This window comes from Colletotrichum godetiae (genome assembly GCF_030913485.1).
Source record: "Colletotrichum godetiae strain CBS 193.32 chromosome Unknown BDP55scaffold_76, whole genome shotgun sequence".
Lineage (NCBI taxonomy): Eukaryota > Fungi > Ascomycota > Sordariomycetes > Glomerellales > Glomerellaceae > Colletotrichum > Colletotrichum godetiae.
The window spans coordinates 41,894-64,313 of NW_026851324.1; the positions used below are offsets into that span (position 1 = coordinate 41,894).

At 54.3% G+C, this 22,420-nt stretch overlaps 7 protein-coding genes across 7 annotated transcripts; 4 read left to right on the top strand and 3 right to left on the bottom strand.

Annotated features, from left to right (window-relative positions):
- Positions 1-1,066: 1,066 nt before the first annotated feature.
- On the bottom strand, positions 1,067-1,852 carry BDP55DRAFT_400355 (uncharacterized protein). Its single transcript, XM_060567292.1, has 2 exons — positions 1,768-1,852; positions 1,067-1,701 (listed from the first exon to the last, which is right to left on the bottom strand). The coding sequence occupies exon 2, from the start codon at positions 1,692-1,694 to the stop codon at positions 1,260-1,262; it is 435 nt and encodes a 144-aa protein (XP_060423014.1). The 5' UTR covers positions 1,695-1,701; positions 1,768-1,852; the 3' UTR covers positions 1,067-1,259.
- Positions 1,853-2,980: 1,128 nt separating this feature from the next.
- BDP55DRAFT_565497 (putative aldolase) lies at positions 2,981-3,934 on the bottom strand (the record flags this gene model as incomplete). The annotated part of the gene is made up of 3 exons (XM_060570425.1): positions 2,981-3,493; positions 3,566-3,647; positions 3,711-3,934. 3 exons carry the CDS (start codon positions 3,932-3,934, stop codon positions 2,981-2,983), a joined length of 819 nt encoding a protein of 272 aa, XP_060423015.1.
- Positions 3,935-4,766: 832 nt separating this feature from the next.
- Positions 4,767-5,890, top strand: BDP55DRAFT_683124 (uncharacterized protein). Its single transcript, XM_060576316.1, has one exon. The coding sequence runs from the start codon at positions 4,863-4,865 to the stop codon at positions 5,859-5,861; it is 999 nt and encodes a 332-aa protein (XP_060423016.1). The 5' UTR covers positions 4,767-4,862; the 3' UTR covers positions 5,862-5,890.
- Positions 5,891-12,606: 6,716 nt separating this feature from the next.
- On the top strand, positions 12,607-14,838 carry BDP55DRAFT_400398 (fungal-specific transcription factor domain-containing protein). The gene is made up of 3 exons (XM_060567293.1): positions 12,607-12,861; positions 12,949-13,847; positions 13,908-14,838. Exons 1-3 carry the CDS (start codon positions 12,744-12,746, stop codon positions 14,766-14,768), a joined length of 1,878 nt encoding a protein of 625 aa, XP_060423017.1. The 5' UTR covers positions 12,607-12,743; the 3' UTR covers positions 14,769-14,838.
- Positions 14,839-15,398: 560 nt separating this feature from the next.
- Positions 15,399-17,736, top strand: BDP55DRAFT_683137 (major facilitator superfamily domain-containing protein). Its single transcript, XM_060576317.1, has 7 exons — positions 15,399-15,879; positions 15,940-15,997; positions 16,051-16,337; positions 16,412-16,825; positions 16,886-17,097; positions 17,157-17,328; positions 17,397-17,736. The coding sequence occupies exons 1-7, from the start codon at positions 15,703-15,705 to the stop codon at positions 17,631-17,633; spliced, it is 1,557 nt and encodes a 518-aa protein (XP_060423018.1). The 5' UTR covers positions 15,399-15,702; the 3' UTR covers positions 17,634-17,736.
- A 1,165-nt stretch (positions 17,737-18,901) lies between these two features.
- Positions 18,902-20,212, top strand: BDP55DRAFT_565558 (beta-lactamase; the record flags this gene model as incomplete). The annotated part of the gene is made up of 3 exons (XM_060570430.1): positions 18,902-19,004; positions 19,058-19,322; positions 19,390-20,212. The coding sequence occupies 3 exons, from the start codon at positions 18,902-18,904 to the stop codon at positions 20,210-20,212; spliced, it is 1,191 nt and encodes a 396-aa protein (XP_060423019.1).
- A 78-nt stretch (positions 20,213-20,290) lies between these two features.
- BDP55DRAFT_565484 (SET domain-containing protein) lies at positions 20,291-21,763 on the bottom strand (the record flags this gene model as incomplete). The annotated part of the gene is made up of 1 exon (XM_060570422.1): positions 20,291-21,763. One exon carries the CDS (start codon positions 21,761-21,763, stop codon positions 20,291-20,293), a length of 1,473 nt encoding a protein of 490 aa, XP_060423020.1.
- Between the last annotated feature and the right edge of the window lie 657 nt (positions 21,764-22,420).

Below are 22,420 nucleotides of genomic sequence, written 5' to 3' on the forward strand. Positions count from 1 at the left end.
TCTCTAAAGAAACACGAATACCTGGAGTGTAGAAAGAGTCTTGCACATGTCTGACTATGCCAAGTATGAGAATAAAGCTGGTTGAACTTGGATGCCATGGCCATACTTCACGGGGTATGGGCTTTTGTACGCGTAAGCATTTCGTCCGTTGTAAACCGTGTCAGACCATTTTGCGTCAAATTCGTCTATCAAAGCCAATGAAATTAAGCGTTTGAAATATAAGTTGTACATCCTAGCACCCCAATGGTCTCGCAGAACTTACAAAGTCGAGGGTGCAACACGAAGCTGATGCTAAGATAGCGGGTGAAGCCATATGTACTACCTTACTACAGATTGTAACCCAAATGATCGCTGTGAGAGATAAATTCAGCACCATTCATTGGAACATGGACTAAAGGGATCTATTGTGATGAAAGTAAACGACTCCGAGACCTGTTTAATCCTGAGAACACAAAGTACAAAGATGCGTCCATGTTGATTCATTTCAGCTGTTATCGACATCAAGATGTTGGTCATGAAGCAGAGACCAAGAAGCCAATGAACGTGGATTAGACTGACGATGGAAGTCGAGGATAAGTCTGAGGCGTCGCTAAGAGAGAGGGGATACACCCCTCTCAAGGCCAGCTCATGCTCATAGTCCGTCTGAAACTTCATCTACATACATGTGGTCTGGTATATCTAAACAAGAGTTACCTTCCGAGGTAGCCTCTGAGCGTGGGCCCAGAAGAGTCGCTTGCTGACTACTGATGCTTGTATGAAAGTTTCATTAGTGATTCCCGTGATTCTCTCCACGCTTCTAGCGACGAATAGGCTATCTGACTCCATGTTCAAAGCTCGATTATTTGTAGTCGGAAGTGGGCGGGCCTGCAGATAGAGTACGTAGAGAGGTGGAGTGGAAAGGGGGGTCACCACTACCGTGTCAAATAGAACTTAGCTACCTCTCTATTGTGTTAATCATAAGGTCACAACCGTTACAACTAACATCAAAGCCTCGGTGTCTGACAACTTCATCCCGTTTTCGTCTGCGCTCTGGAGTTGGACGGACGGCAACTTTCATAAATAAATCAGAGGATCAGAGATGCTTGACTGAGACTCTAAAGGCTATCGACTCTATGGCATCAAACTCAACTGATGCTCGTTGATTATACATGTTATGGCAGTTCCGCCTCCTGAATAAGTACAATTGGTCTAACTAGAAGCAGTGTCTCACCGCCCAGATGCAGTGATCATAATATTCACGAGAGAAGGGGACTAGATGCTCAATCCAGGATGCCGCCCACAGCAGAGTTGTCAGAAATAGACCGGGGACTAGTCGCGTTTTTGAGCCAACAATTCCCATTGTTTGGGCCGACATTTCCCAGATTCGCATTAAAAGTCGCCGCGACGCATGTTTTCGACCCTGAGTTGCGATTATATGATGCACAAGCCCTGAGGCAGTCCAAGTACGAGTAGACTACAACTGCAAGGATGTCTAGAGCCCCCTTCGACCCGAAGCTCATGCCACAATGCATGGCAAATTGGGCAGTACCGTCGGAGAGTTGTATTGTTCTCGTTTCACCCTCCATGGCTGGGCAGGGAAGCTGGATTTTTCCTTGGGTTGGGACTACTATCGGGCTATCGCTGTCCGTCGATGCAGGCACCAGCGCAGTGACTGTGGTCGTGACAACTGTAGTAGGCGATGCTACGGAAGACATCGCATCGCTATGAAAAAACCATTAGAATTTCGCGGCGGAAGGAAGGAATTGGCATTGGATCATACTCTCTTGCTTTTTGGACTGCTAGTGAACCCCCAACACCACCACCGACAGCGGCTATCACTACCACTGCTGCCAGCAAAAAACTGAGCACAAATGTAACTGGCCTCAATCCGCAGATCGTGCGTTCTTTTTTGACGGGAATCGACGAATACGTTTCAGGTGTTGTCGGCGCATAGTAGGCTGATTCATGTTGCCGCGGTTGTTCTGGAACTACTTGCTTGTGAGATACATGGGGGACATACGTCTCGGGGCCGGTCGAATCCATCATGCATCAGGGCTTTCTTGCTCAAAACGAAGGAACTTAAAGGATTTCGTCCTCGAAAACCTCATCCCAAAAAGAAGAGAAGAGAAAGAAGACACAAAACATGGGCACATTGGGCAAATTGGAACCACTGAAACAGCTAGGGACGGCTTATGTAGTATCTTACTCACTTCCAAGGAGACACACAGGATTCTTAAGGATCCATTGTCATTGTTACTCTATCGAGATTTGTGGAAGTCGAAGACCAGGGATCCAACCAGAGCTGCGCACATGTCTCACTGAGCCGTGAGGATCAAGCAGGCTGATGAGGCGCAGAAATTGTGCGACACACCATAATGGCGTCTCACGCATCTATTCGTCCGTTTTGCGGCAGGAGAGACTCGCTTGCATCAGAGTCATCAATCTGAACCAATCATTCTGATTTGGGGGCCAAAGGTCCAACGTGAAGCTGACGCCCAGAGTTCGTTGGAATTAAACATAGTCAACCTTATGGCTCGGCACGTATTGTTTACTGATGGTACATAGCCCCCGACGGCCCGTTTTCTTTGATCAGAACTTTTCAATTTACGACCTGCCTCGTGAAGAAAGCCGGCGGCATTTGATTGAACCGGTGCCCTGCCTGACTTGCTATGCATTGCCAACAGTCATAAGTTATGAGATTGTGCATATGAGTTCTCAACCATGGCAACTTGGGGATTTCTTTCAACTCACGTCACTCACCTTACTGCTAGCAGTCGATTACGGCGGCGTCGAGGGAATCCCCCAGTTTCTTGGCATGACGCAGTCGTCTCTGCTACTCGCCCACATTTCTGAGGAGAATATTGAACAGAATATCGTGCTCCTCCGGAAGTAATGTATAGTTAAGTACCGAGTTTGATATTACCCGATCATAGGTCATATAAGAAGATACACCCGTGAGTCGAGGTTATACCAAAGACATACCCATCCTTCGGAGCCAAATTTACGAAAGGAAGTCTCCACCCGACATAGCCAGTTCATATTCGTAGTCCAGCTGGAACTCTAACCACATAGCCTCCGGCGTAGTCAATCGGTATGTATACTCAGCTTCAGCATCAGGACAGATCTGCTTCTCAATCCCCGACGCCACAGCAGCCTCTGCAAGAAGCTGGATGCGACAGGAGTTCTCCATCAGGGTATATAAAAACGCCGCCTCATCAACCGTCTTCCCTGTCGTCAGTAGACCATGATTCTTCAAGATGGCACACCTGTTATTGCCCAGAGCTGTGGCTATTCTTTCTCCTTCAAAGGCTTCGAAAGCAATGCCGCCAAACATGTCGTGGACGGCATGATCCTTGTAGAAGGTGCAAGCGTCTTGATTGAGCATCTCCAGTGGTCTTCCGAAGGTCGACCACGTCTTCCCGTGGATACTGTGGAAGTGACACGCTGCATTGACGTCGGGTCGGGCTTCGTGAAGGGCAGAGTGGATATTAAACCCCGCGTTGTTGATACAAGCCTACAAGAAGCGATGTTAGTTGGTTGGCCCGCACATTTTGGTTTCGACGGAAGCACGACCATCTGGACTCACGTAATTTCCACCGATGATTTCTCCTTCCATGTTGACATGGACCATGTCGCTGACTTTCATCAGACCGAAGTGACGAGCAAGGCTAGGAACACGAAGACATGGTTAGATAACTGTACTTCAGGTCGCTAAGGATCGTGCAACTTACGGGTTGATCCAAAAAGTATCAGGGTCAACTGGGTCACGAACCGAGATGTGACCAGCCGTGCCCTCGAGATATCCTTTGCGAGCAATAACTCGGAAGGCGCCGGCCATACGCTCCAGCATCCATTTACGTTCTTCATATGGATCCAAGAACTTGGGGATGCCCGAGATAGGAGCACTTCTGCCGATAGTTGCACCGGTTCCATCAATAGTTGATAAGCCGTCCATGATTGTGTCTTCAACTCTTGGGTGTAAAACTTCCTTCTCCCGGAACCTATTTCTTGTCATCGAGGCTCGTGCTTGGCTGGAAGGCATGATGGTGGTAGTCGTAGTCATCTTCAAGATATTTGAGACAAATAACTTTACTCTTCAGGATGGATCTGTCGCGAGTTGCATGTGTAATTCAGCCAAGACGATTTCAGTCAAAAATAGATCGTAAGACTGACTGGACTGACCCAGATATCAATCTGGGTGTCAGGGAGAGCGTCATCCCACACGCTCCTACCACCAATGCGACACCCCAGAATGTGCTCAGAGGCAGGGAGGCAAACCGACCAGGCGGAAGCATGCAAGCCATTTGCCACGCATACGAATGCAAGAGATCCCGATTCATTCCAGATCCCTGGAACTAATTGTCCGGGCAGCTGACAGCGACGCCCTATCTTGACCCCATCTTCAGCCCGAATTGGCTAAGGTGGATCCTGTCGGAGTCTCTTTCCCCACGACATGCTTGCGGGCGTTGTCTTATCGCATTGCAAACTAATTCTTGACAACTTTGGGACTACTCAATACTTCATCCTTACATTCTGCTAGTTAATCTCTCGAACCACGTTGTTAGTTGTTAGCGAGGATGGTAGCCTTGAGTAGTCGAGATGAGACAGTTGAGTCTTGAGATATCACCCTTCGCCCACCTCGAGACATCATCCCTACACGGAAGGAAACGACGACGACAGCAACGGCACCAGAGAGATGTAATGTGTTTATTCTTCGACTCTTCTTCACATTTGAGTACAAGTCAACGGCTCCCTCGGTTGCAATGCTCTCCTCGTCAGCTCATCTGCTAGGGCTGGAACAGCACAACTCGTCGCCACCACGATCAATTGGATACATATAAAAAAACTCTATACATCCCTGCATCTCCCCGTCAACATCCATCATGTCTACGGCTTCTACCAGGGCAATAGCTGCACCAACTCAAGGCAACTGGGGTCGTGGTCTTGGCCTCTGCTCCGGTCAGCGGGAGCCCGAGTACGATCTCTTGCAGCCATTCGATGCTATGCCACAAGAAGTATCTGGTCCGACCGTTTGGACGAAGGAGGAGCTGGATCGAGACACAGGGCGCTGGCTCTATCACTTCACCGAAGAACAGATCAGGCACATTAGTGCTGCCGTCCACGAGATCGAAGCAGGAGGCCTTCAACTCTCTGAAGTCAATAAGTCGACTTTCAAGCTCCCTAACCCCTTTGTGGACTTTCTAGATCGGATTCGGGACCAAATGATCAATGGTATCGGCTTCTCTGTGCTTCGCGGCCTTCCCGTTGACTGCTGGTCCACTCGACAAGCCTCAATCGCATACCTCGGCATCGGTTCCTACATCGGCCGCCGCTTGAGCCAAAACCGACAGGGACACATGCTGGGTCACATCAAAGACCTTGCAGAGGGCAAAGAGGTTAATGGCGAAGGCAGAATTTATCGCACGCAGAAATCTCAGACGTACCATACGGACGAAAGCGACATCGTGGGCCTACTTTGCCTCCACCAGGCGATGGAAGGCGGAGAGTCACAGGTGGTCTCCAGTCACAACATCTACAACACGCTGAGACGAGAAAGACCAGACATGCTACGCCAGCTATGCCTGCCACAATGGTTCTACGATCGAAAGGGGGAGACCAGCGAGGGAGAGAAGGAGTGGATGCGCAAACCGGGCTATTACTTCTACAAGGGAAAGCTCAGCATGAAGTGGGACTCTTACTACGTCGGAGCCCTGCAACGCTTCTGGGCTGCTGGGCTTCTTCCACAGTACACGGATTCGCAGCGTGAGGCGATCCAGGTGATGGAAGAGATGTGCCGCCGATTATCTCTGGAGATGACGCTGCAGCAGGGTGATATCCCCCAACTTCCCTCTCGCCTAATTTTTCTTGGCATCTGCTGTTAGTGAATGAGTGAGCCTACCACCAAATTACTAACAGCCGAAAACTCTTCACCTCCCCTTGCCGGAGCCCGCATCCGCGATGGCCTCACAGCCGCCGTCGGGCACCGGACTGATGTCGGCCGACCAAGCCGACCCCGAACCAGGCTCCGGGACACCTCCGGAGCCGAACCCCACCTCAAGAGCTAAGCGACGCCGCGACGCCGAGGCACAGCCGACCCGGCCCAGCCTAACGGGAAGCCAGCTTGATGCCACCACCGACGCCCCTACCTCGGCCGAGGGGCCCGCAGCCTCTACCGCATCTGCTCCGAGCGGATCTGCCACAGGGTCCGTCTTGACAGCCCTTGCAGAAGAAGCTAGACAGTACGAGGCACGGAAAGACGTCTTTCTGACCATTGCACGGTCCGTCGACAGCGTTGTCGCCAGCTTTGACGGTTCTAGAAAGCAGATCGCGAAAGAAGCCACTGCCTATGTCATTCAAACCCTCAAGAGACTGATCAATCACGAGACAAGCCCAATAGCGGCCCGGAGTTGGGCGGCTGTCGTCGCACCGATGGCGGGCAACACCACTGCGGCGACCCGGAGCGGCCAGAGCTGCCAGAGCTCTGCCCGCCCGAAGGCCACACTCCCCGCCGAGGATCAGCCGCAGGCGCAGCCGAAGGAGGACCTCCGCATCTTTGCCCGCGTCCCGGAAGAAAGCTTAGCGGCCGCTCGGAAGATCGCACCGTTCGCCGTACGACAGATCGTCTGTAAGGCCGTTGGCCTGGGGCTAGCGGACCTTCCCCACGTCTACCATATCAGCACAGGTTACTCTCTGAAGCCGCGAAACAAGCAAATACAGGAAAGACTACTTGCAAGTAAGGCAAAGCTGGCGGAATGCCTCGGCGCCCACCAGGTCGAGACGCCTATCAAGTGGTACACTTACGTTGTGCCGCGATGCCCAACAAAACTACACAGCATTGGCGGGGACGTCCTGGACCCAGCCACACTCGTTGAAGATGAGGTCTTCGCACAGACAGGACAGAAGCCTGTCCTTGCTCGACCGTCCCGCCTTGGGCCCAACCCAGTCACGAACGAAATATCTTGGCTCATATCATTCACATCAGAGGTCACGCCCTTCAGGCTCTTCAACCAAAGCGGCAGATCTCTGCCCGTCAAGAAACGAAGGACGCTCATCCGACACGACCCCGGCTGCCAGGGCTACCACTCCAACCGGTTCTGCGGACGACGACCGATCTGCAGCAACTGCGGAAGACCTTCCGATTCACACGAAACGGGACCCTGCATGGCCAGGCCCCAATGTGCCAACTGCTGCGGCCCCTTCCAAGCCAGCCACACAGACTGCCCAGCGAGGCCCTCGGCCGTAAACGGCGTCGTCTCCCTTCCCGGTCGAAAGGAGCGGGCTCGGATCCGGAAGGCCGGCCAGAAAGCATCGGACACTCTGTACAAGGCTACTCGATCCGACAGTAGCCAGGAGGCGGCAGGCGTCCCTACCTCCACCAGCCAGAACCAGCAACCCGGCGCCAAGCGCGCGCGCACGAGAACGCCCTCCGCAAGCTCGATCGTTTGCCTCGGTGACGGAAGCACTGACAGCAGCAGCATGGATGAAGACGAGGCGGACGAAGGCGAAGGCGAAGACTCCCCCGACAACACCTCCATCGACCGTCCCGTGCTACCCATGCCAAGCAGGAGCCAACGGGCAGCACAGAAGCCAAACTACAACGTCGCGAATGCCTACACCCACCTCGAACTCGACTCGGAGACGTAAGCCGAGAGCGGCGACCCCACGGATGCTACGCGTTGCGCAGGGCAACGTCGGAAAGATCTCCCCGGCGCACACGGCTTTCCTGCAGCTCTGCTGGGAGGCTCAGATAGATGTGGTCCTCGTCCAGGAACCCTGGACGGGCTGGAAGGACGGAAACGTGCAACTGAACACGCACCCGGGTTTCGACTCTTTCGTCCCGGTCGACTTCTGGGACAGCGAAGGAACCAGACCAAGAGTATTGACCTACACACGCAAAGGGATAGGGATGACGGTGGAGCAGCAGAGGCCTGTCCACACGAGAGACGTACTGTGGCTGGTGGTCGACAAAACGACGACTATCGTCAACGTGTACAGACAACCCCGCGACCCCCACAGCCGCACAACAGGGATACTGCTAGAACTCAAACCCCCGGAGCGAGCTTTGATCGCGGGTGACTTCAACGCGCATCACTACTCTTGGGAGCCCGGGACGAGGAACGGGAACCGGGGAGATGACATCGCAGGCTGGGCAGACGGCCACAATCTCTCTCTTATCAGCGAAGTTGGGGTGGCAACCCAGGATTGCGGACATGTCCTGGACCTGGCTTTCTCTAATATCCCTTTTGCGCACGCGCAGGTCAGCCCACAGCTACACCCGGGAGCTGACCACGAGGCCATCGTGGCCGTCATACCACTACTCAAACGCCCAGTGTCACAGGGAGAGGGCCACCCGCAGCCACGGCCACTGTCAGTGCCCGACTCGGCGCTGCCTCGGCTGAGAGACCTGATCGAAGGGGGGCTAGCTGCGATGCCCAATCTGGGGGATCAACCTACTCCGGAAGACCTGGACGGGCAGGCAAGTCACATCGTCGAGCTCTTCTCCCGAGCCATTGAGGCGGTCGGCAAGAAGAGAGGAAAACATGGTAAAGGCGCGGCTTGGTGGACGGAGGAATGCGCAGAGGCCCACAGAGCATACCGTGCTGCCCGCAACCAACAAGCCTGGGAGACGGAGCAAGATGCGCACCTTTATCTAATGGAGAAACGAAAGGCGTTCCTGAGCACGGTGAGGAAGGCTAAGCGAGCATACTGGGCCGGAAAGATCGATGGAGTCGCTTCAGACCGGGACCTGTACCAGATCATGGGTTGGCGGAAGGCGAGCCTACTGACCAGAGCACCCCCATTGGTTGTGGACAACCAGACGATCGAGGATACTAACGAAAAGGCTCAAGCGCTTCGGGGAGCCCTTCTCGACAGGTTTAGTGCGGAAGATGACGCACCGGGTGACCCGTTTGACGTACCCGTCGTCCCGAGGCGAGCGATTACTTGGCAGGACAATGTTAGCGGAGAAGAAGTGAAGACGGCCACCTTAACAAAGACAACGACCCCTGGTGTGGACGGCATCACAACACGCCTCCTCCAGGCATGCTGGGATGTCATCTCGGAACCGGTCAGGCAGCTATTCCAGTCCTGTATGCGGGCCGGCCACTTTCCTCTGCCCTTCCGCAGAGCTGAGGTGGTCATGATCCAGAAGGCCGGCAGGGATGCCTCCAAGCCCGGGTCCTGGCGGCCGATCGCGCTCCTCTCGTGCCTGGGCAAGGGACTAGAGCGACTGATAGCCAGAAGGATGGCGTCCCTGGCGATTGTCGAGCGCATCATCAGTCCGCAACAGATCGGGGCTCTACAAGGCAGGTCAGCCGTCGATCTGACGACCTGCCTCACCCACGACATCGAGATGGCCCTCCTAAAAGGACTCACGGCGACACTTCTGACTATGGACGTAAAAGGGGCGTTCGACTCCGTCCTTCGGAACCGGCTCGTCATTAGACTGCGTCAGCAGGGATGGCCACATGGCCTGACCAGACTGATCTTTAGCTTCTGCTGCAACCGCACCGCTAGAGTCCGACTGGAAGAAAGCACAACGGAGTACTTCCCGCTGTCATGCGGGCTGCCTCAGGGGTCACCACTATCTCCCATTGCCTTTCTGCTCTACATCGCAGAGATACTTGAAGACGACCCGAACGCGCGATTCGGGTACGCGGACGACATCGCCACTCTGGCCATCAGCCCCTCCCTGGAGAGCAACGTCGCAATACTCAACCGAAGCGCAGCCGGCATTCTCAGATGGGGCTTGGAGAACAAGGTCTCCTTTGACCCGAGCAAGTGCGAGGTCATCCACTTTACTAGGAAGCACGGCCAGCCAGCGGAGCTGCCAGAGGTCCGGGCGGGGGATTTGGTGGTCAAGGCCTCGACGAAACCTGTACGCTGGCTGGGTGTCTGGTTCGACAAGAGACTGTCCTTCCGGCACCATGTCGACGCAAAAGTAGCTGCAGCAAAGAGGGCAGCTCAACATCTGAGACAGCTTACGAACACAAAGAGGGGACTCCCAGCGGCCGCCGTGCGAAAAGCCGTCGTCTCCTGCGTACTGCCGATCGCGCTCTTCGGCGCCGAAACATGGTACGCAGGTATCACGAAGCCGGCTTCGAGACGCCAAGCGGAGACAGACACGAATCCGCCTCTCCAAGGAAGACCCGTCAACACAGGCCAAAAGGGGCTCGTGCAGAAGATCGACAGCGTCATTACAGCGGCAGCAAGGGCCGTTCTGCCTGTCTGGAGGACAACGCCAACCAGTAGCCTCCTCCGAGACGCCGGCTTACCGTCAGCCAAAGTCGCCTTAGAGGGCGTCCGCTTACGGGCCGCAGTCCGACTACAGAGGATTGATCGCCGACACCCGCTAGTCGCGCGGCTCTCCCAGCAGGGACAGCAACAGACGAGACTACAACGGACGGCTGAACTTCTGCCAAGATGCGGAAGACCAGCGTTCCTTCAATCACAGTACCTGCCAAGCTCACAGGATCAGATAGTAGTTCAATGCAAAGAAGAGGCTGCGAAAGCTTTCGAGCGCTGGCTAAAGACAGTACCGGAAAGCCATATGATCGTCTTCTCGGACGGCTCCAGGGCGACGAACGGAGCCGTGGGGTACGGCTTCGTCATCTACCGAGACTCCAAACGCATAGCACAAGGGTGCGGCCGACTCGGACTAGCAGAAGTGTTCGACGCCGAGGTCGAAGGGGCGCGAACCGGCCTCAGAAGGGCTCTGCTCACCAATCGCGGTCATCCAATCCACATATGTATCGACAACACCAGCGTTATACAAGGCATCCGCGGCAAGGCGCCGGACTCGTCACAAGACGCGTTCCTCGAAATCCAAGAAGCGGCCAGGATATTTGATATACGGACGCACTGGTCCCCGGGACACCAGGGCATCGAAGGAAACGAGGCCGCGGACCGGCTGGCCAAAGAAGGAACGACACTGCCGGCGCGGATGGGTCAAATGGCAACACTAGCGGGCATCAAGCGGCTTGCAAGGGAAAAATTACAAAGCCAGCACAGGAGATGGTGGTATAAAGAGCGAAGGCCGCGGTACGCGGACTTGGGGCTTGAGGCAGCTCTGTCCAGCCCTCCTGAACTGGCCTTGCCGCGGGCTACGTTACATCACCTGCTGGCGGCACGATCGGGTCACGGGGACTTCGAGCAATATCACCGACGTTTCAACCACGACGACGCTCTAATGATGTGCTCTTGTGGAGAGGCGAAAGACGTGGACCACCTGGTCTACTGTCGACTAACGCTGGCGAGGAGGCAACGGTGGCCGACCCTCCACTCTCGCAGTATGCCCGAGCCCATAGGCCCTATGGGATCTCTCGAGGCCTACTTCAAGAGATTAATCACCGACCCACGAGGCTTCGAGGCCTTTCTCCGCGTGACGGACTTCTTCCAGAAGATCTGTCTGCGGTAGCAGCATCCACACCTACGTAGATGTGAGTGCGGACTACAAAGAACCTCCCGATTCCAAGGGACGATTTGGGAAAGAATGAAACTGGGGCACCAGCGGGAACCGGGGACAGACAGAACGCGTAGTGGCCACAAGGCATGATTTGGAGGACGATGTAAAGAGACGACGTACTGTAGAGTAGGTAGCCTTGGCTCACGGCCCTCCACGCCATATACCCTTCGGGAGGTCTGCGGTAAGGGCTCTAGCCCGGCCGCCACGGCGTTAAATACAACAACAACAACAACAACAACAACAACAACAGGGTGATATCCAGTTTGTCGCCAACACTCATAATCTCCATGCGCGATCTGCATACAAGGATGATAACGATGTTGCAAAGAAACGCTGGTTGCAAAGACTTTGGCTTGCTACCTCGGAAGAGGAAGGTGGATGGCCGTTACCGTTTGCTGATTCTCAATATACCAAAAGAGGAGGTGTCCAAGTTAATGAGACTCCCGAGTCGTATCCTACTGAGGCCGAGTAGGCGGTTGCTCTGCTGTTCTGCGAGTTCTACTCTCAAAAGAGTGAAGCACTACCTCCCGACGTCGAATTTTGATGTTTTTCCGAAGTCGAGATTTTGGAAGTTCGGCACCAGTAGATATAATTGTGTAACGAAAGAAAAGGTGCATTACAGAATTCTTCTCAGTCATCTCTGCGTGATATCTTCTTATCAATATTAGACGAAACCTTGTCTTTTAGTCTAATCCGGATGAGGTGATCGCGATCATTAGTCACCGCGCTTTCAACAAGGTTTGACAACCGCACTGTGTTCGGAACGCAAATTCGCGCAAACCTTTGCCTTGATCACGTCTTTGAGCAGTGCATAGCGGGGTAAATTTTTCGTGATAACACTGTCTTCACCAAGAGTCCCTGCTTATCTCGACGCGGTCCGAGAGAGGTGTGGTGTTTTGCCGCAAACTCCCGATATGCCATCTGCACTATGCCCAACTTCTCCTCGCATCAATCAAAGTCTCCGAGTGCTGACCTTGCATTCACGGGTGGGTATTACCCCGGAATATTCACCGCAGGCGCCTTGATGAGGAGCCCGTCTGAGCCAGCCACCGGCGATCCGCTCCCGAGCATGACCCCACGATGCCGCCGCTTAAATCGGGACAGCGGTCGATGACCTTCACTGGGTACGTACGGATTCTGCTCTGTTCCCCGAGTGTAGGAGAATGTCTCGGGCCACTCTGACAGGGGGTGGCTGGGCTGACTTGTGCGCGTTTCATTGTTCGACAACAGGTGCTGGACCTGCAAGAGGCGTAAAGTTAAATGCGATGAGAGGGCCTCTGGCTGTGGGAATTGTGAGAAGATGAAGATTGCTTGTGAAGGTTATGGTATCAAGCTTCAGTGGATCAACGTTTCGAATCCGTTTCTCGAGCAGGAGAAGCCTGGTAGTAGCAGTAATGGCAGAGGGAGAATACGGATTGGTAAGATCATCATCCCATTACTTACACCCTTTCTGCCCACACACGTCTTGTTATTAGTGGCTGACGCACGTTGTATGCCCTACGTAGGCCGTACTACAGGGCCAGAGTATCAGATGAAAGACATTGACTCCTTCTTGGCATTCCTCGAAGAAGCACCAACCTCAAAGGGTATCATACAAGAAGGCCCTTTTGCTCTCTTCCAGGCCCACGACAGCAGTCATGAACCCGGCCAAGTTTATGACTTGGAAAGTCCGGATGTTGCAGTCTCTGATTGCTCATTGGCCAACAGTGCTCACCACAACTCAGAATCGACAGGGTCCCAAGAGGATCCAACAGCCTCTCCAATTTACACTGACTGCGCAAGCTCAAGTCCTTCTTTCTCCACGGCACGAGAGGACGGATCTCCATATCAGGTTTGCTTCGATGTGGAGCTCGTCAGAGCCTCGCAGGATGATCAAGCCACGCCAGAGTTCCAACTCCAAGATGAATTCAGCTCTTCGCTGGGTGACATTGCGGGGCTGTTGGAGGACGCAATCGAGCTATTGCCAATACAGCCGCAAAATGATATTTCATATACGAGATTGCCCCGACGGATGTCTACCAGCATATCAGGCGACGCAGTCATCGATAGACTCATGCATCACTACGTGGAAAACATCGCGAGTTTACTTCAACCGATCCCACACCCCCAGAATCCTTATCGAAAGCTTTACGTCCCGGCAGCTCTCCAGGCAATATCGGAATGGCTACCGAAAGCCAAGATGGCCACACCGACCGTTTCTTCCGTCATTTTCCACTCCCTCATAGCATCATCTGCCTTCCATCTCGGCAACTGTGGCCCCGAGCAGACGAAATATCTCACCCTCGGGTCGCAGCATCGCCAAGTAGCGCTGCATTGTTTACAGTCCGCCATCAACCCCGCCATGGCAACATCGGAGTACAAGCTGCTCATGGTGGCCATGTTATCAATGGTGACCATTAGCAATGTAGGTTATTTTGTCAGCCCCCTGCTTGACGTAGAATGGATGCTAAGCCTTGCGAAATAGTTCACGACAGGCAGTGATGCTGACTTTGTGATCCACCTGCAAGGCACAAAACAACTACGAAAAACGCGACGCCGATGGAAAGTCATCAGTAGAGCAACCCGGCAACTGAATGAGATTAGCGACTTCCTGTACCTTCTCACTCGCACAGTCTCATTCTCCTTCACACCAGGACCGTGGCCGTCGGAGGGCGCAGAGGATGTAGACGAGCCAATCGCTTCGCAGGCGGAACCCGATAGCTGCTTTGGGTACATGTACGGCATCACGCCTGCCATCGCTGTGGATGTTGAGGAGACGTGCCGACTGGCGGAGTATCTTCTCTGGTACGAAGGCACAGAAGAGCCCATCCCAGAGGGACTACTCGAAGCCTGCGAGAGCCTCGGCGACCGACTATGCAATTGGTCTCTAGACCTCGAAGACGTCCGCCAAGCGATGAACCAGGACGCAGAAACCCTAGAAATCTTTCAACACCACGCGAATGCCTGGCATTTAGCTGCGGTGATCTACTACCACCGACGCATCCAAAAGTGCCGCAGCGAAAACCACCACCAGCTCTTAGCCGAAATCGCCGAACACATGCACGCCGTCGAGGACATCAAGACACGGTCGAAATCTACAAAGACCAACTTTATGGCCCCTATAACGTGGCCTGCCTTTGTAGCCTCGTGCGACGCCCGCAACCGCGAACCTTGGGAGCGCTGGTGGGAGAGGATCAAGTGCTACCGGGTTGCCAACAGCCGGACGCAGTGGAAGGTTGTCCAACGTTTGTGGGAAAGACGGGATGAACTAGAGCAAGCGGGCGTCGGGACATTTGATTGGATCCAGGCGTTTAAAGACTTTGGGATTGCATTGTTTCCAATCTGATCATTAGATTATGCTGGCGCAAGGTATGGGATAGAGGATCTAAGCGCTTTGATGATAATCCTTCAGACCTTTGAATTTCATACATCGAAATCAGTCTGATTCACCTCGGCAACTCGTTGGATCAAAAGGCTGACTTCACCGGTCCCATCGACTGTTCTCTCATTCCACCTTCCTCGGAGCCTAGATCTTGAGCCCGTTGAGCTACCCCAATGCAATGCAAGTCAACGGAATGCGGTGCCGCACGCAGCTAAGAGCTCATAGCTCCAGGCCGCGGGCCGAGCATCGTCCTCCCTCCCCGCATTCTCCAAGTGACATCACCATCACAACCAAGACGAACCAAGAAACAACCCAACCTTCTCCGCTCCGCCGATCCCTCAACACATTGATCCATTTGATCTAACGCAGATGCTACCCAATCCCAGAACTTCCCTCCCATCACCACGTGGGTCCGTTGTCAGTGCGGCCAACGTTCCGCTCACCTTGGTCGAATTAAGCAACGCGGGGTAAACTCCCGCCCTCGGGCGTGGATATTTGACCTTTTTGGTGGTTTTCCGGAACGGAGAGTAGCCGTCCCCCCATCCTTTCCATTGGACGTTTCAATCTGCCGAGCTTCTTCTCCGATGGGGCTCACACTCACACACACACACACACACCCCAGCCGCTGACGACGGGAACCTTTGGCAACCTGTTTGGGTCGTATGGGTTGGGTCCGAACCACGCACAGATACCCGAAGGTTTATATCCAGGCCATAGGGCGCGGGAAGAAACCATGACCGCAAGCATTCCATGTGATCTTGCTGCGGGAACCGTCAATTCACATCAACTTGATTACGCCTGAAGCTTAAGTGAATGCTGGCTTCCAACGACAGTTGCGTTCCAAGCTCTACTTTGCGACTGTCAAGACCGACGAAGGAATTGATTCAGCAACGTCACGATGGACTCCTCGTACGCTGCGCGCCACGAGAAATTTGAGATTTCAGAGCTTGAAAATGGCGAGCATGAGCCTGTCACAAAGAAAGGGGAGATTGAGCGAATCGATGCGATTGCCACGGCGCAAGGCACAACACTGGCTTCCTTTGCGCATCTGAACGAGAAGAAGATTCTGAGAAAGGTGAGGATTTCCTCCCATCCCATCGTCAGTGAATGAAGAGACTGACCTTTGGACTTTCAGATGGACGTTCGACTCATTCCGATGCTAGCTTTGCTCTACCTACTCTCATTCCTGGACCGCAAGTTCACACTCCGTCCTCCATATGAGGGTCCTGACTGATATTTCAGCTAGGTGGAAACATCGGGAACGCCAAGATTGAAGGCCTCCAGGAAGATCTGGGAATGAATGCTGATCAATACAACTGGTGCCTCACCGTATTCTTCTTCACCTACGCCGCATTCGAGGTCCCGAGCAACCTGCTGCTGAAGAAGCTCCGCCCGAGCGTGTGGCTGCCGACCATCATGGTTGCGTGGGGCGTCGTCATGACCTTGATGGGGATCGTGAAGAACTATCATGGCCTGTTGATCGCCCGGGTATTTCTTGGAGTGACGGAAGCCGGATTGTTCCCCGGTGTTGCGGTAATTCACCCTTGTTGCGCTATGTTTATCTTCTCGGTCGGTGCGGGCGACAGTATGGCTGATATACAGACCAGTACTACTTGACAATGTGGTACTGTCGCCACGAGATCCAGCTCCGCCAAGCCATGTTTTTTTCGGCGGCTTCCATCGCCGGCGCTTTCAGCGGTCTCCTCGCGTTTGCAATCTCTAAGATGGACGGCATCGGCGGGCTAGAGGGGTGGCGCTGGATTTTCATCCTCGAGGGCATCGTGACGGTCCTCGTAGCGATCATGGCGTTCTTTGCCCTGCATGACTTTCCCGAGACGGCCAAGTTCTTGACTGAAGAAGAGCGAGCCTTCATTGTCTTCCGACTAAAATATCAGGGTCAGGTTCAGGGAAAGCAGGAGAATCGCGTGCAGGTTGCCGAGGCGGAGGAGTTCAAGTGGAAATACGTTGTGGACGCGTTTACCGATTGGCAGATTTGGGTCAATATCTTTGTTTACTGGGGTGTAGGGCTCTCTCTCTCTGACCACTGTCACTTATGGACGGATACTGACACTGGCTTTCAGATCGTGTGCCCGCTCTATGGAATCAGCTTGTTCCTGCCGACTATCATCCGAAACCTGAACTACACGTCCAGCACAGCGCAGCTGATGACTGTACCGATCTACATCACGGCTGCAATCCTCGCCGTCATCGTTGCATATCTATCAGACAGAGTGGGCAAGAGAAGCCCGTTCATCATTGGCTTCTTGTGCATGATGATTGTCGGATTCTCAATGTGAGTTGCCTACCACACCCGTGTCAGAAAACCCCACAGCTGACCGACTCACTACGCAGGTGCATAGCCAGCTCGAACCCCAAAGTGGTCTATGGAGGCGTCTTCATAGCCGCTTGCGCCATCTATCCGGCCTTTCCAGGAGTCATCAGCTGGCTCTCCAACAACCTCTCCGGAAGCTATAAACGCAGCGCGGGAATGGCACTCCAAATTGGCGTGGGAAATCTTGGTGGTGTAAGACATTTCCGTCCCTGGAGACCGCGTAAGTATTGTTGAGAGCAGACGTGCTGACTTTTGACCAGGCCATGGCATCCAACTTTTACCGACAAAAGGATGGCCCGCGGTACATCCTGGGCCACGCCCTCGAGCTCGGATTCATATCGGTCGGTATCATCGCTGCGTTGATACTCATCTTCAGCTACATCAGCATTAACAAGAAGCGCGACCGGAAGATGGCTACTGGAGAAGACAGTAAGTTTACCGCGGAGGAGCTGTCAGGGCAGGGTGATCGAGCGGTCACCTTCCGTTACATGTGGTAGATTTTGTGCGGCAGAAACCTCAAAAACATAGTCGCCAACGTCATGGCGTTCAGATAAATGAGATATGAGAAATCCCCATTGAACTCTAGAATTCAAGTCTCCGAAATGATGTCGATCTCATAGCGACGGGTGACCGCATCATGCACGCTCTGAGAGGCGGCACAGCACATATCCCACCCGGCGGTTACGCCCTTACCGGCTGCTCATACGATGACCAATATACCACATCTACATGTCAGTTACAGAAGATACCTACTTACGAATGCAGCAGTATTCGTTACAAAGCTGCAAGATTGACTCGCGACATGACTGAATCCGGGGGGGCATTCGGAAGGGTCCGAGTGGGGCCGTAACGAGGGCCGGAGCTGGCCAGTACCGTATTTAGCCCGGGCGGATGATACGCCAAGGGTTCTGCGGATGGACGTCGTACATGATATGGCAGATACAATCTTGGAACGGCGGCTATTTGTGGCGGAGCATCTCTGAGAACGACAAATTTCCCAAGGCTTTCGTCATCCCAACTTACACGTTGTGCTGACTCCCAGGCACCCTCACATCTTCAACTGTAAGTCTGCAACAACGCTCTCATTACGTGTTTCCTCATCTCATCGGCTTCTCACTCAACTCCATCCTAATTGTTGTGTTTCAATTGAGTTGACGTTGGAAATACTGTCCGAACACTGCAAGGGTGAATAGACTATCATACTCTGGCAGAAAAATCATGAATTCATTGAGATGTTCTTTGGATGTCCCAAACGGAACATTTAGAGATGAGCGACCCAAGCAGTTGATCCACCGTGGCCAACGAAATAGGTTATTATGCACATGCAAGGCGATCCCGCCGATATCATAATGAGTGATCTGCACGCCAAGTGGAACGTTGATCTTACCGCTTACTTGCTCTCCGGTATTTGCTCACGCAAACTGTCCTTCTAAGCGCACTAAGGTATGATGGGCGGAACGCCGGGGTTCACAGGTGCGGGGCTACCGAATCCATCCGTGTCACTTGCCCCCCGGACACGGCAGCCCGCAGCCCCCGCGAACGCAACTTCCCCCGGTCAACTCTCAACTTTCCGAACAACGTGGCCTGCTACCGTGTCCTCCGGGTGCCCCTTCCCTTATTTTCCCAGAAAGGGCTCACATCAGGCGTCGTGGTTTCTTATCTCTCTGTCACTACGATAAATACCGGCTACCCGACGTAGACGTCTGGCTCGAGTCTCCTAAGAGCACATCTACTCCTTTTTTCTCAACCCGCTACGACAGACGCCATGGCCGCTACACTGAACGCCGTCCTCGCCAAGTATACCGCCTCCAGCGGCGACACAAACGACAAACTGCTAGGCGCCTCATTCATCGTCATTAACAAAGATGGTCGGTCAGACTTCTTCCAATCCTCAGAACTCACAATCTGACCACAACTACAGAGACCTTATACAGCAACGCGGCAGGCCGCATTGACTTTCCCAATGAGGCCCGCCCCTGGGACCTCGACACGTTCACCTACGTTGCATCACTCACCAAGGCCATCACTTCCACCGCAGTCATGCAACTCGTCGAGCAAGGCCGCCTACGTCTCGACGACGACATGCGCAAGATCGTGCCCGAGCTAGGAGACATGCAGATCCTCCGCGGCTTCGATGAGAACGAGGAGCCAATTCTGGAGGACAACACCACGCCCATCACGCTCAGGTAACTAGAACGGTCAAAGTATCCTAAACAATCAAACCGCATTGTTTACTGACGTAAACCAACACAGGATGCTTCTAACCCACACCGTCGGCCTGGGCTACGACTTGATGCCAGACCTCCTCAAATGGTCCAAATCCATCGGCCGTACCGTGACAAACCTCTCTGGCACACTCGAAGGCTTCAAAACGCCCCTGTTCTTCGTTCCAGGGGAAGGGTGGTACTACGGTACGGCCATCGACTGGGCAGGCCAAGCCCTGGAGCGGATCACGGGAGCTACCCTAGGTACCTACCTCGCCGAGCACATCTTCGGTCCGCTCGGCATGAAAGACACGGGCTTCTGGCCGGACAAGCTGCCCCACGTCGCCGAGCGTACCGCCGCATTCCAAATCCGTGGCAGCGACGGATCGTCGCTCGTTCCGGGGTCTAGTCCGCGCAACGTGAGTTCCAACGCTGTTGATAGCGGCGGTGCGGGGCTTTGGACTACGGCAAAAGACTACAGCATCTTCCTCTCTGCACTGCTGAATAACACACTCGTGAAAAAGGAGACAACAGAGGAAATGTTCCGGCCGCAACTTGACGAGCGACAGGCGAGACAATTCGAGAAGCTCACGGCTGAATGGGGCGGTTCGTTGGCCGTGGAGTTTGAGCTGGATATGGAGCTTAATCACGGGCTGATTGGTTGCATCAACATGCGTGACGTGCCGGGGAAGCGCAAGAAGGGGAGTTTGCAGTGGAGTGGCATGTGTAACAGTCATTGGTGGTTGGATCGGGAGACGGGTGTTGCTGGAGTTCTTCTGGTCCAGTCGCAGCCTCATGCTGATCCGGTGGTGACGAGGTTGTACAATGATCTGGAGAGGGCTGTTTACGGCGAGCTTCTGAAGACAGCGTAGGCTTGTATTTCCAGGTGGAAGGTCAGGACTGTATGCAGGCGTACGGGGACATAATGCCCGAAATACGTGTGATTCATGTCATGAGGCAGCCTCGTCAGGCATCTCCATAGACTCGAGTACATTCTCCAGAATCTTCCTGCACTGCCTCCTATAGCGATACGCCATGATCTGATTCCTCGTCGCCTCTGCCTCCTCCATCTCAAAGTCGGACTGATCAAGCCGTTCAAGCTCCTGCAGGACCTTGTGCTGGATAATACCGATAGTCTGGAACAGCAAAGGCTGCGTGGCCGCAGGAACCCGTCCAGTCAATATCATCCTCAGCCTCTCCAGGTCTGCCTTGCTTCCATCATTGTCACCACCACGACCCTCCTCCGGCACCGGAATCATCTCGCTCCGCTGCTCAGCCGTCGTCTGCGCCAGAACGAGCTCCCACACCATAACATCCTGCACATGCCGAAACGGAGGCAAGATGGCCTCCCCATCCACATCGCTCAGCAGCTGTCCAGATCGGGCGGCCACCGAGCTTGGGTCAGACACGGGCCTCAGGGAAATCAGGTAATCCTTGGGCTTGTTGTTCCCGGATGCTGCCCCGGCGCCGCCGTCGCCGCCCTTCTCCGCCGCAGCCTTGGCGCCACCACCGCGCTTCTGGACGTGAACGTAGTCATTGTGCAAGACCTCCGATTCGGGGATGGTGAAGCCATACGCCAGCATAAGTTCGGCGTTCGTCTTGGTGGTGCCGTAATTGTTGAAGACTTGTGCGCCAGGGGCGTACGGATCCAGCGTGCGTAGGCCGACTTTAGCCTCGTCGCTCGCAGGAGCATCATCAGACGTCTCCCACGCGATCCGGGCTGTCGGACTGTGGTTCCCCACGTCGAACAAGGGCATCAGCAGGGAGAAATCATCAATGGCGCAACCGTCCGGCAGCGAGAGGGTGTGCTGCCTGTGGGCGGGGATAACGAGGGATGGGCGGAAGCTCCGACTGGTGAAGATGCAGTAGGCCCAGTTGTAGAGGAGGCGTGTGTAGTCGTGCCTGGCGGGCCAGTCGCCAAAGGCGGCGAGGGCGTGCTTGTGTTCGGCCTTAAGGCGGGTTTTGATCTCGGCGATGGCGACGTGGGCGTTCGTGTCCTCGAGGAGCTCGACGTCGTCTGTGGGCCAGAGGGGCGGGAGGGCCCAGGCGGCGAGGTTTGTCGGCTGGGGGAGGGTTCTGATGTAGGGGTGCCAGAAGGAGGATGAACCGAGGAGGTATTGGTTAATGAGGTAGAAGCGGCTGATGACGTGGGGCGGGACGGATTCGAGGAACGAGGGAGGGAATGCTTGGGAAGAGGAGGAGGAGGAGGAGTCGTGATGGAAGACTGGGTTGGGTGTGGTGGTGGCATTGAGGTAGGAGAGGGTCAGGGCCAGGGGACAGGTGACGACGGTGTCACCCGGGTTGACGCCGGCGCTGTCGGGGGAGACGCGGAAGGAGTTCCCGGTATTGGGGTCGTTGTAGACCTCGACTGACGGATGGAGGGCGGCTCCGTGGGACTTTGCCCAGTTGACTAGCTCATCCATCGCGGCTGGCTGGGCTGGCTGTGTGTGCACGTGGAGAGGGTGGGTGAGTGGAGGTGTGACTGAGTTAGTGAATTAAGTGTGAGTGTGAATTTGAGTGAGTGTGAGTATGTGGATGAGAGTGAGGATGAGAACGAATGAGTCTGCGAGAGTGAAAGTGACAGTGACAGGGTGTGAGCTAAAATAGTCTCTTCACTTTTTTGGCGCCGGCAATGCGAGTAATTCGACGTCCGGGTCTAGACTCAAGGCACAGATCTTAGAATCGTGGGCCCTTGTTGAATGAGCTCGTTCTTCAGCAGATTGGGTTGACTGGCTGTGAGTCGTTGAATCAGTATGGTGTAGTGTGGTAGTAAGTGTGATTGACGTTCAGACTTTTTTGGGCGTTTTCTTCAGCTTCGGCGTCAGGGTCTCCCCGGTGTGTGCGGGGTTCAAAAAATCCAAGCTCGGTGAAGGTGGGGGTGTGAGGTCAGGTAAGGTGCCTTCACCGAGAACTTGGAAACTAGTCACAGTGGCGTCAATAGAGTGGAAAATCAGTGGAGAACGATGATCGGACGTTTCCCATCTAATGAGGTGGCTTCTTTGACATGGGGCCGGCGATGAAGAGATGCAGGTCCGTCCGGCCATCCCTGCGCATCGTTCGTCTGATGCTGGCGCTGGAAA

What these genes read in the sequence shown, in the direction of transcription:
- BDP55DRAFT_400398 (XM_060567293.1), top strand. Translation starts at nt 12,744, where the DNA reads ATGAAGATTGCTTGTGAAGGTTATGGTATCAAGCTTCAGTGGATCAAC. An exon ending in CAGAGGGAGAATACGGATTG is followed by an intron (nt 12,862 to 12,948) that starts GTAAGATCATCA and finishes TGCCCTACGTAG; the next exon opens with GCCGTACTACAGGGCCAGAG. An exon ending in CAATGGTGACCATTAGCAAT is followed by an intron (nt 13,848 to 13,907) that starts GTAGGTTATTTT and finishes CTTGCGAAATAG; the next exon opens with TTCACGACAGGCAGTGATGC.
- BDP55DRAFT_400355 (XM_060567292.1), bottom strand. Translation starts at nt 1,694, where the DNA reads ATGTCTTCCGTAGCATCGCCTACTACAGTTGTCACGACCACAGTCACT.
- BDP55DRAFT_683137 (XM_060576317.1), top strand. Translation starts at nt 15,703, where the DNA reads ATGGACTCCTCGTACGCTGCGCGCCACGAGAAATTTGAGATTTCAGAG. An exon ending in GATTGTTCCCCGGTGTTGCG is followed by an intron (nt 16,338 to 16,411) that starts GTAATTCACCCT and finishes TATACAGACCAG; the next exon opens with TACTACTTGACAATGTGGTA. An exon ending in ATATCTTTGTTTACTGGGGT is followed by an intron (nt 16,826 to 16,885) that starts GTAGGGCTCTCT and finishes ACTGGCTTTCAG; the next exon opens with ATCGTGTGCCCGCTCTATGG.
- BDP55DRAFT_683124 (XM_060576316.1), top strand. Translation starts at nt 4,863, where the DNA reads ATGTCTACGGCTTCTACCAGGGCAATAGCTGCACCAACTCAAGGCAAC.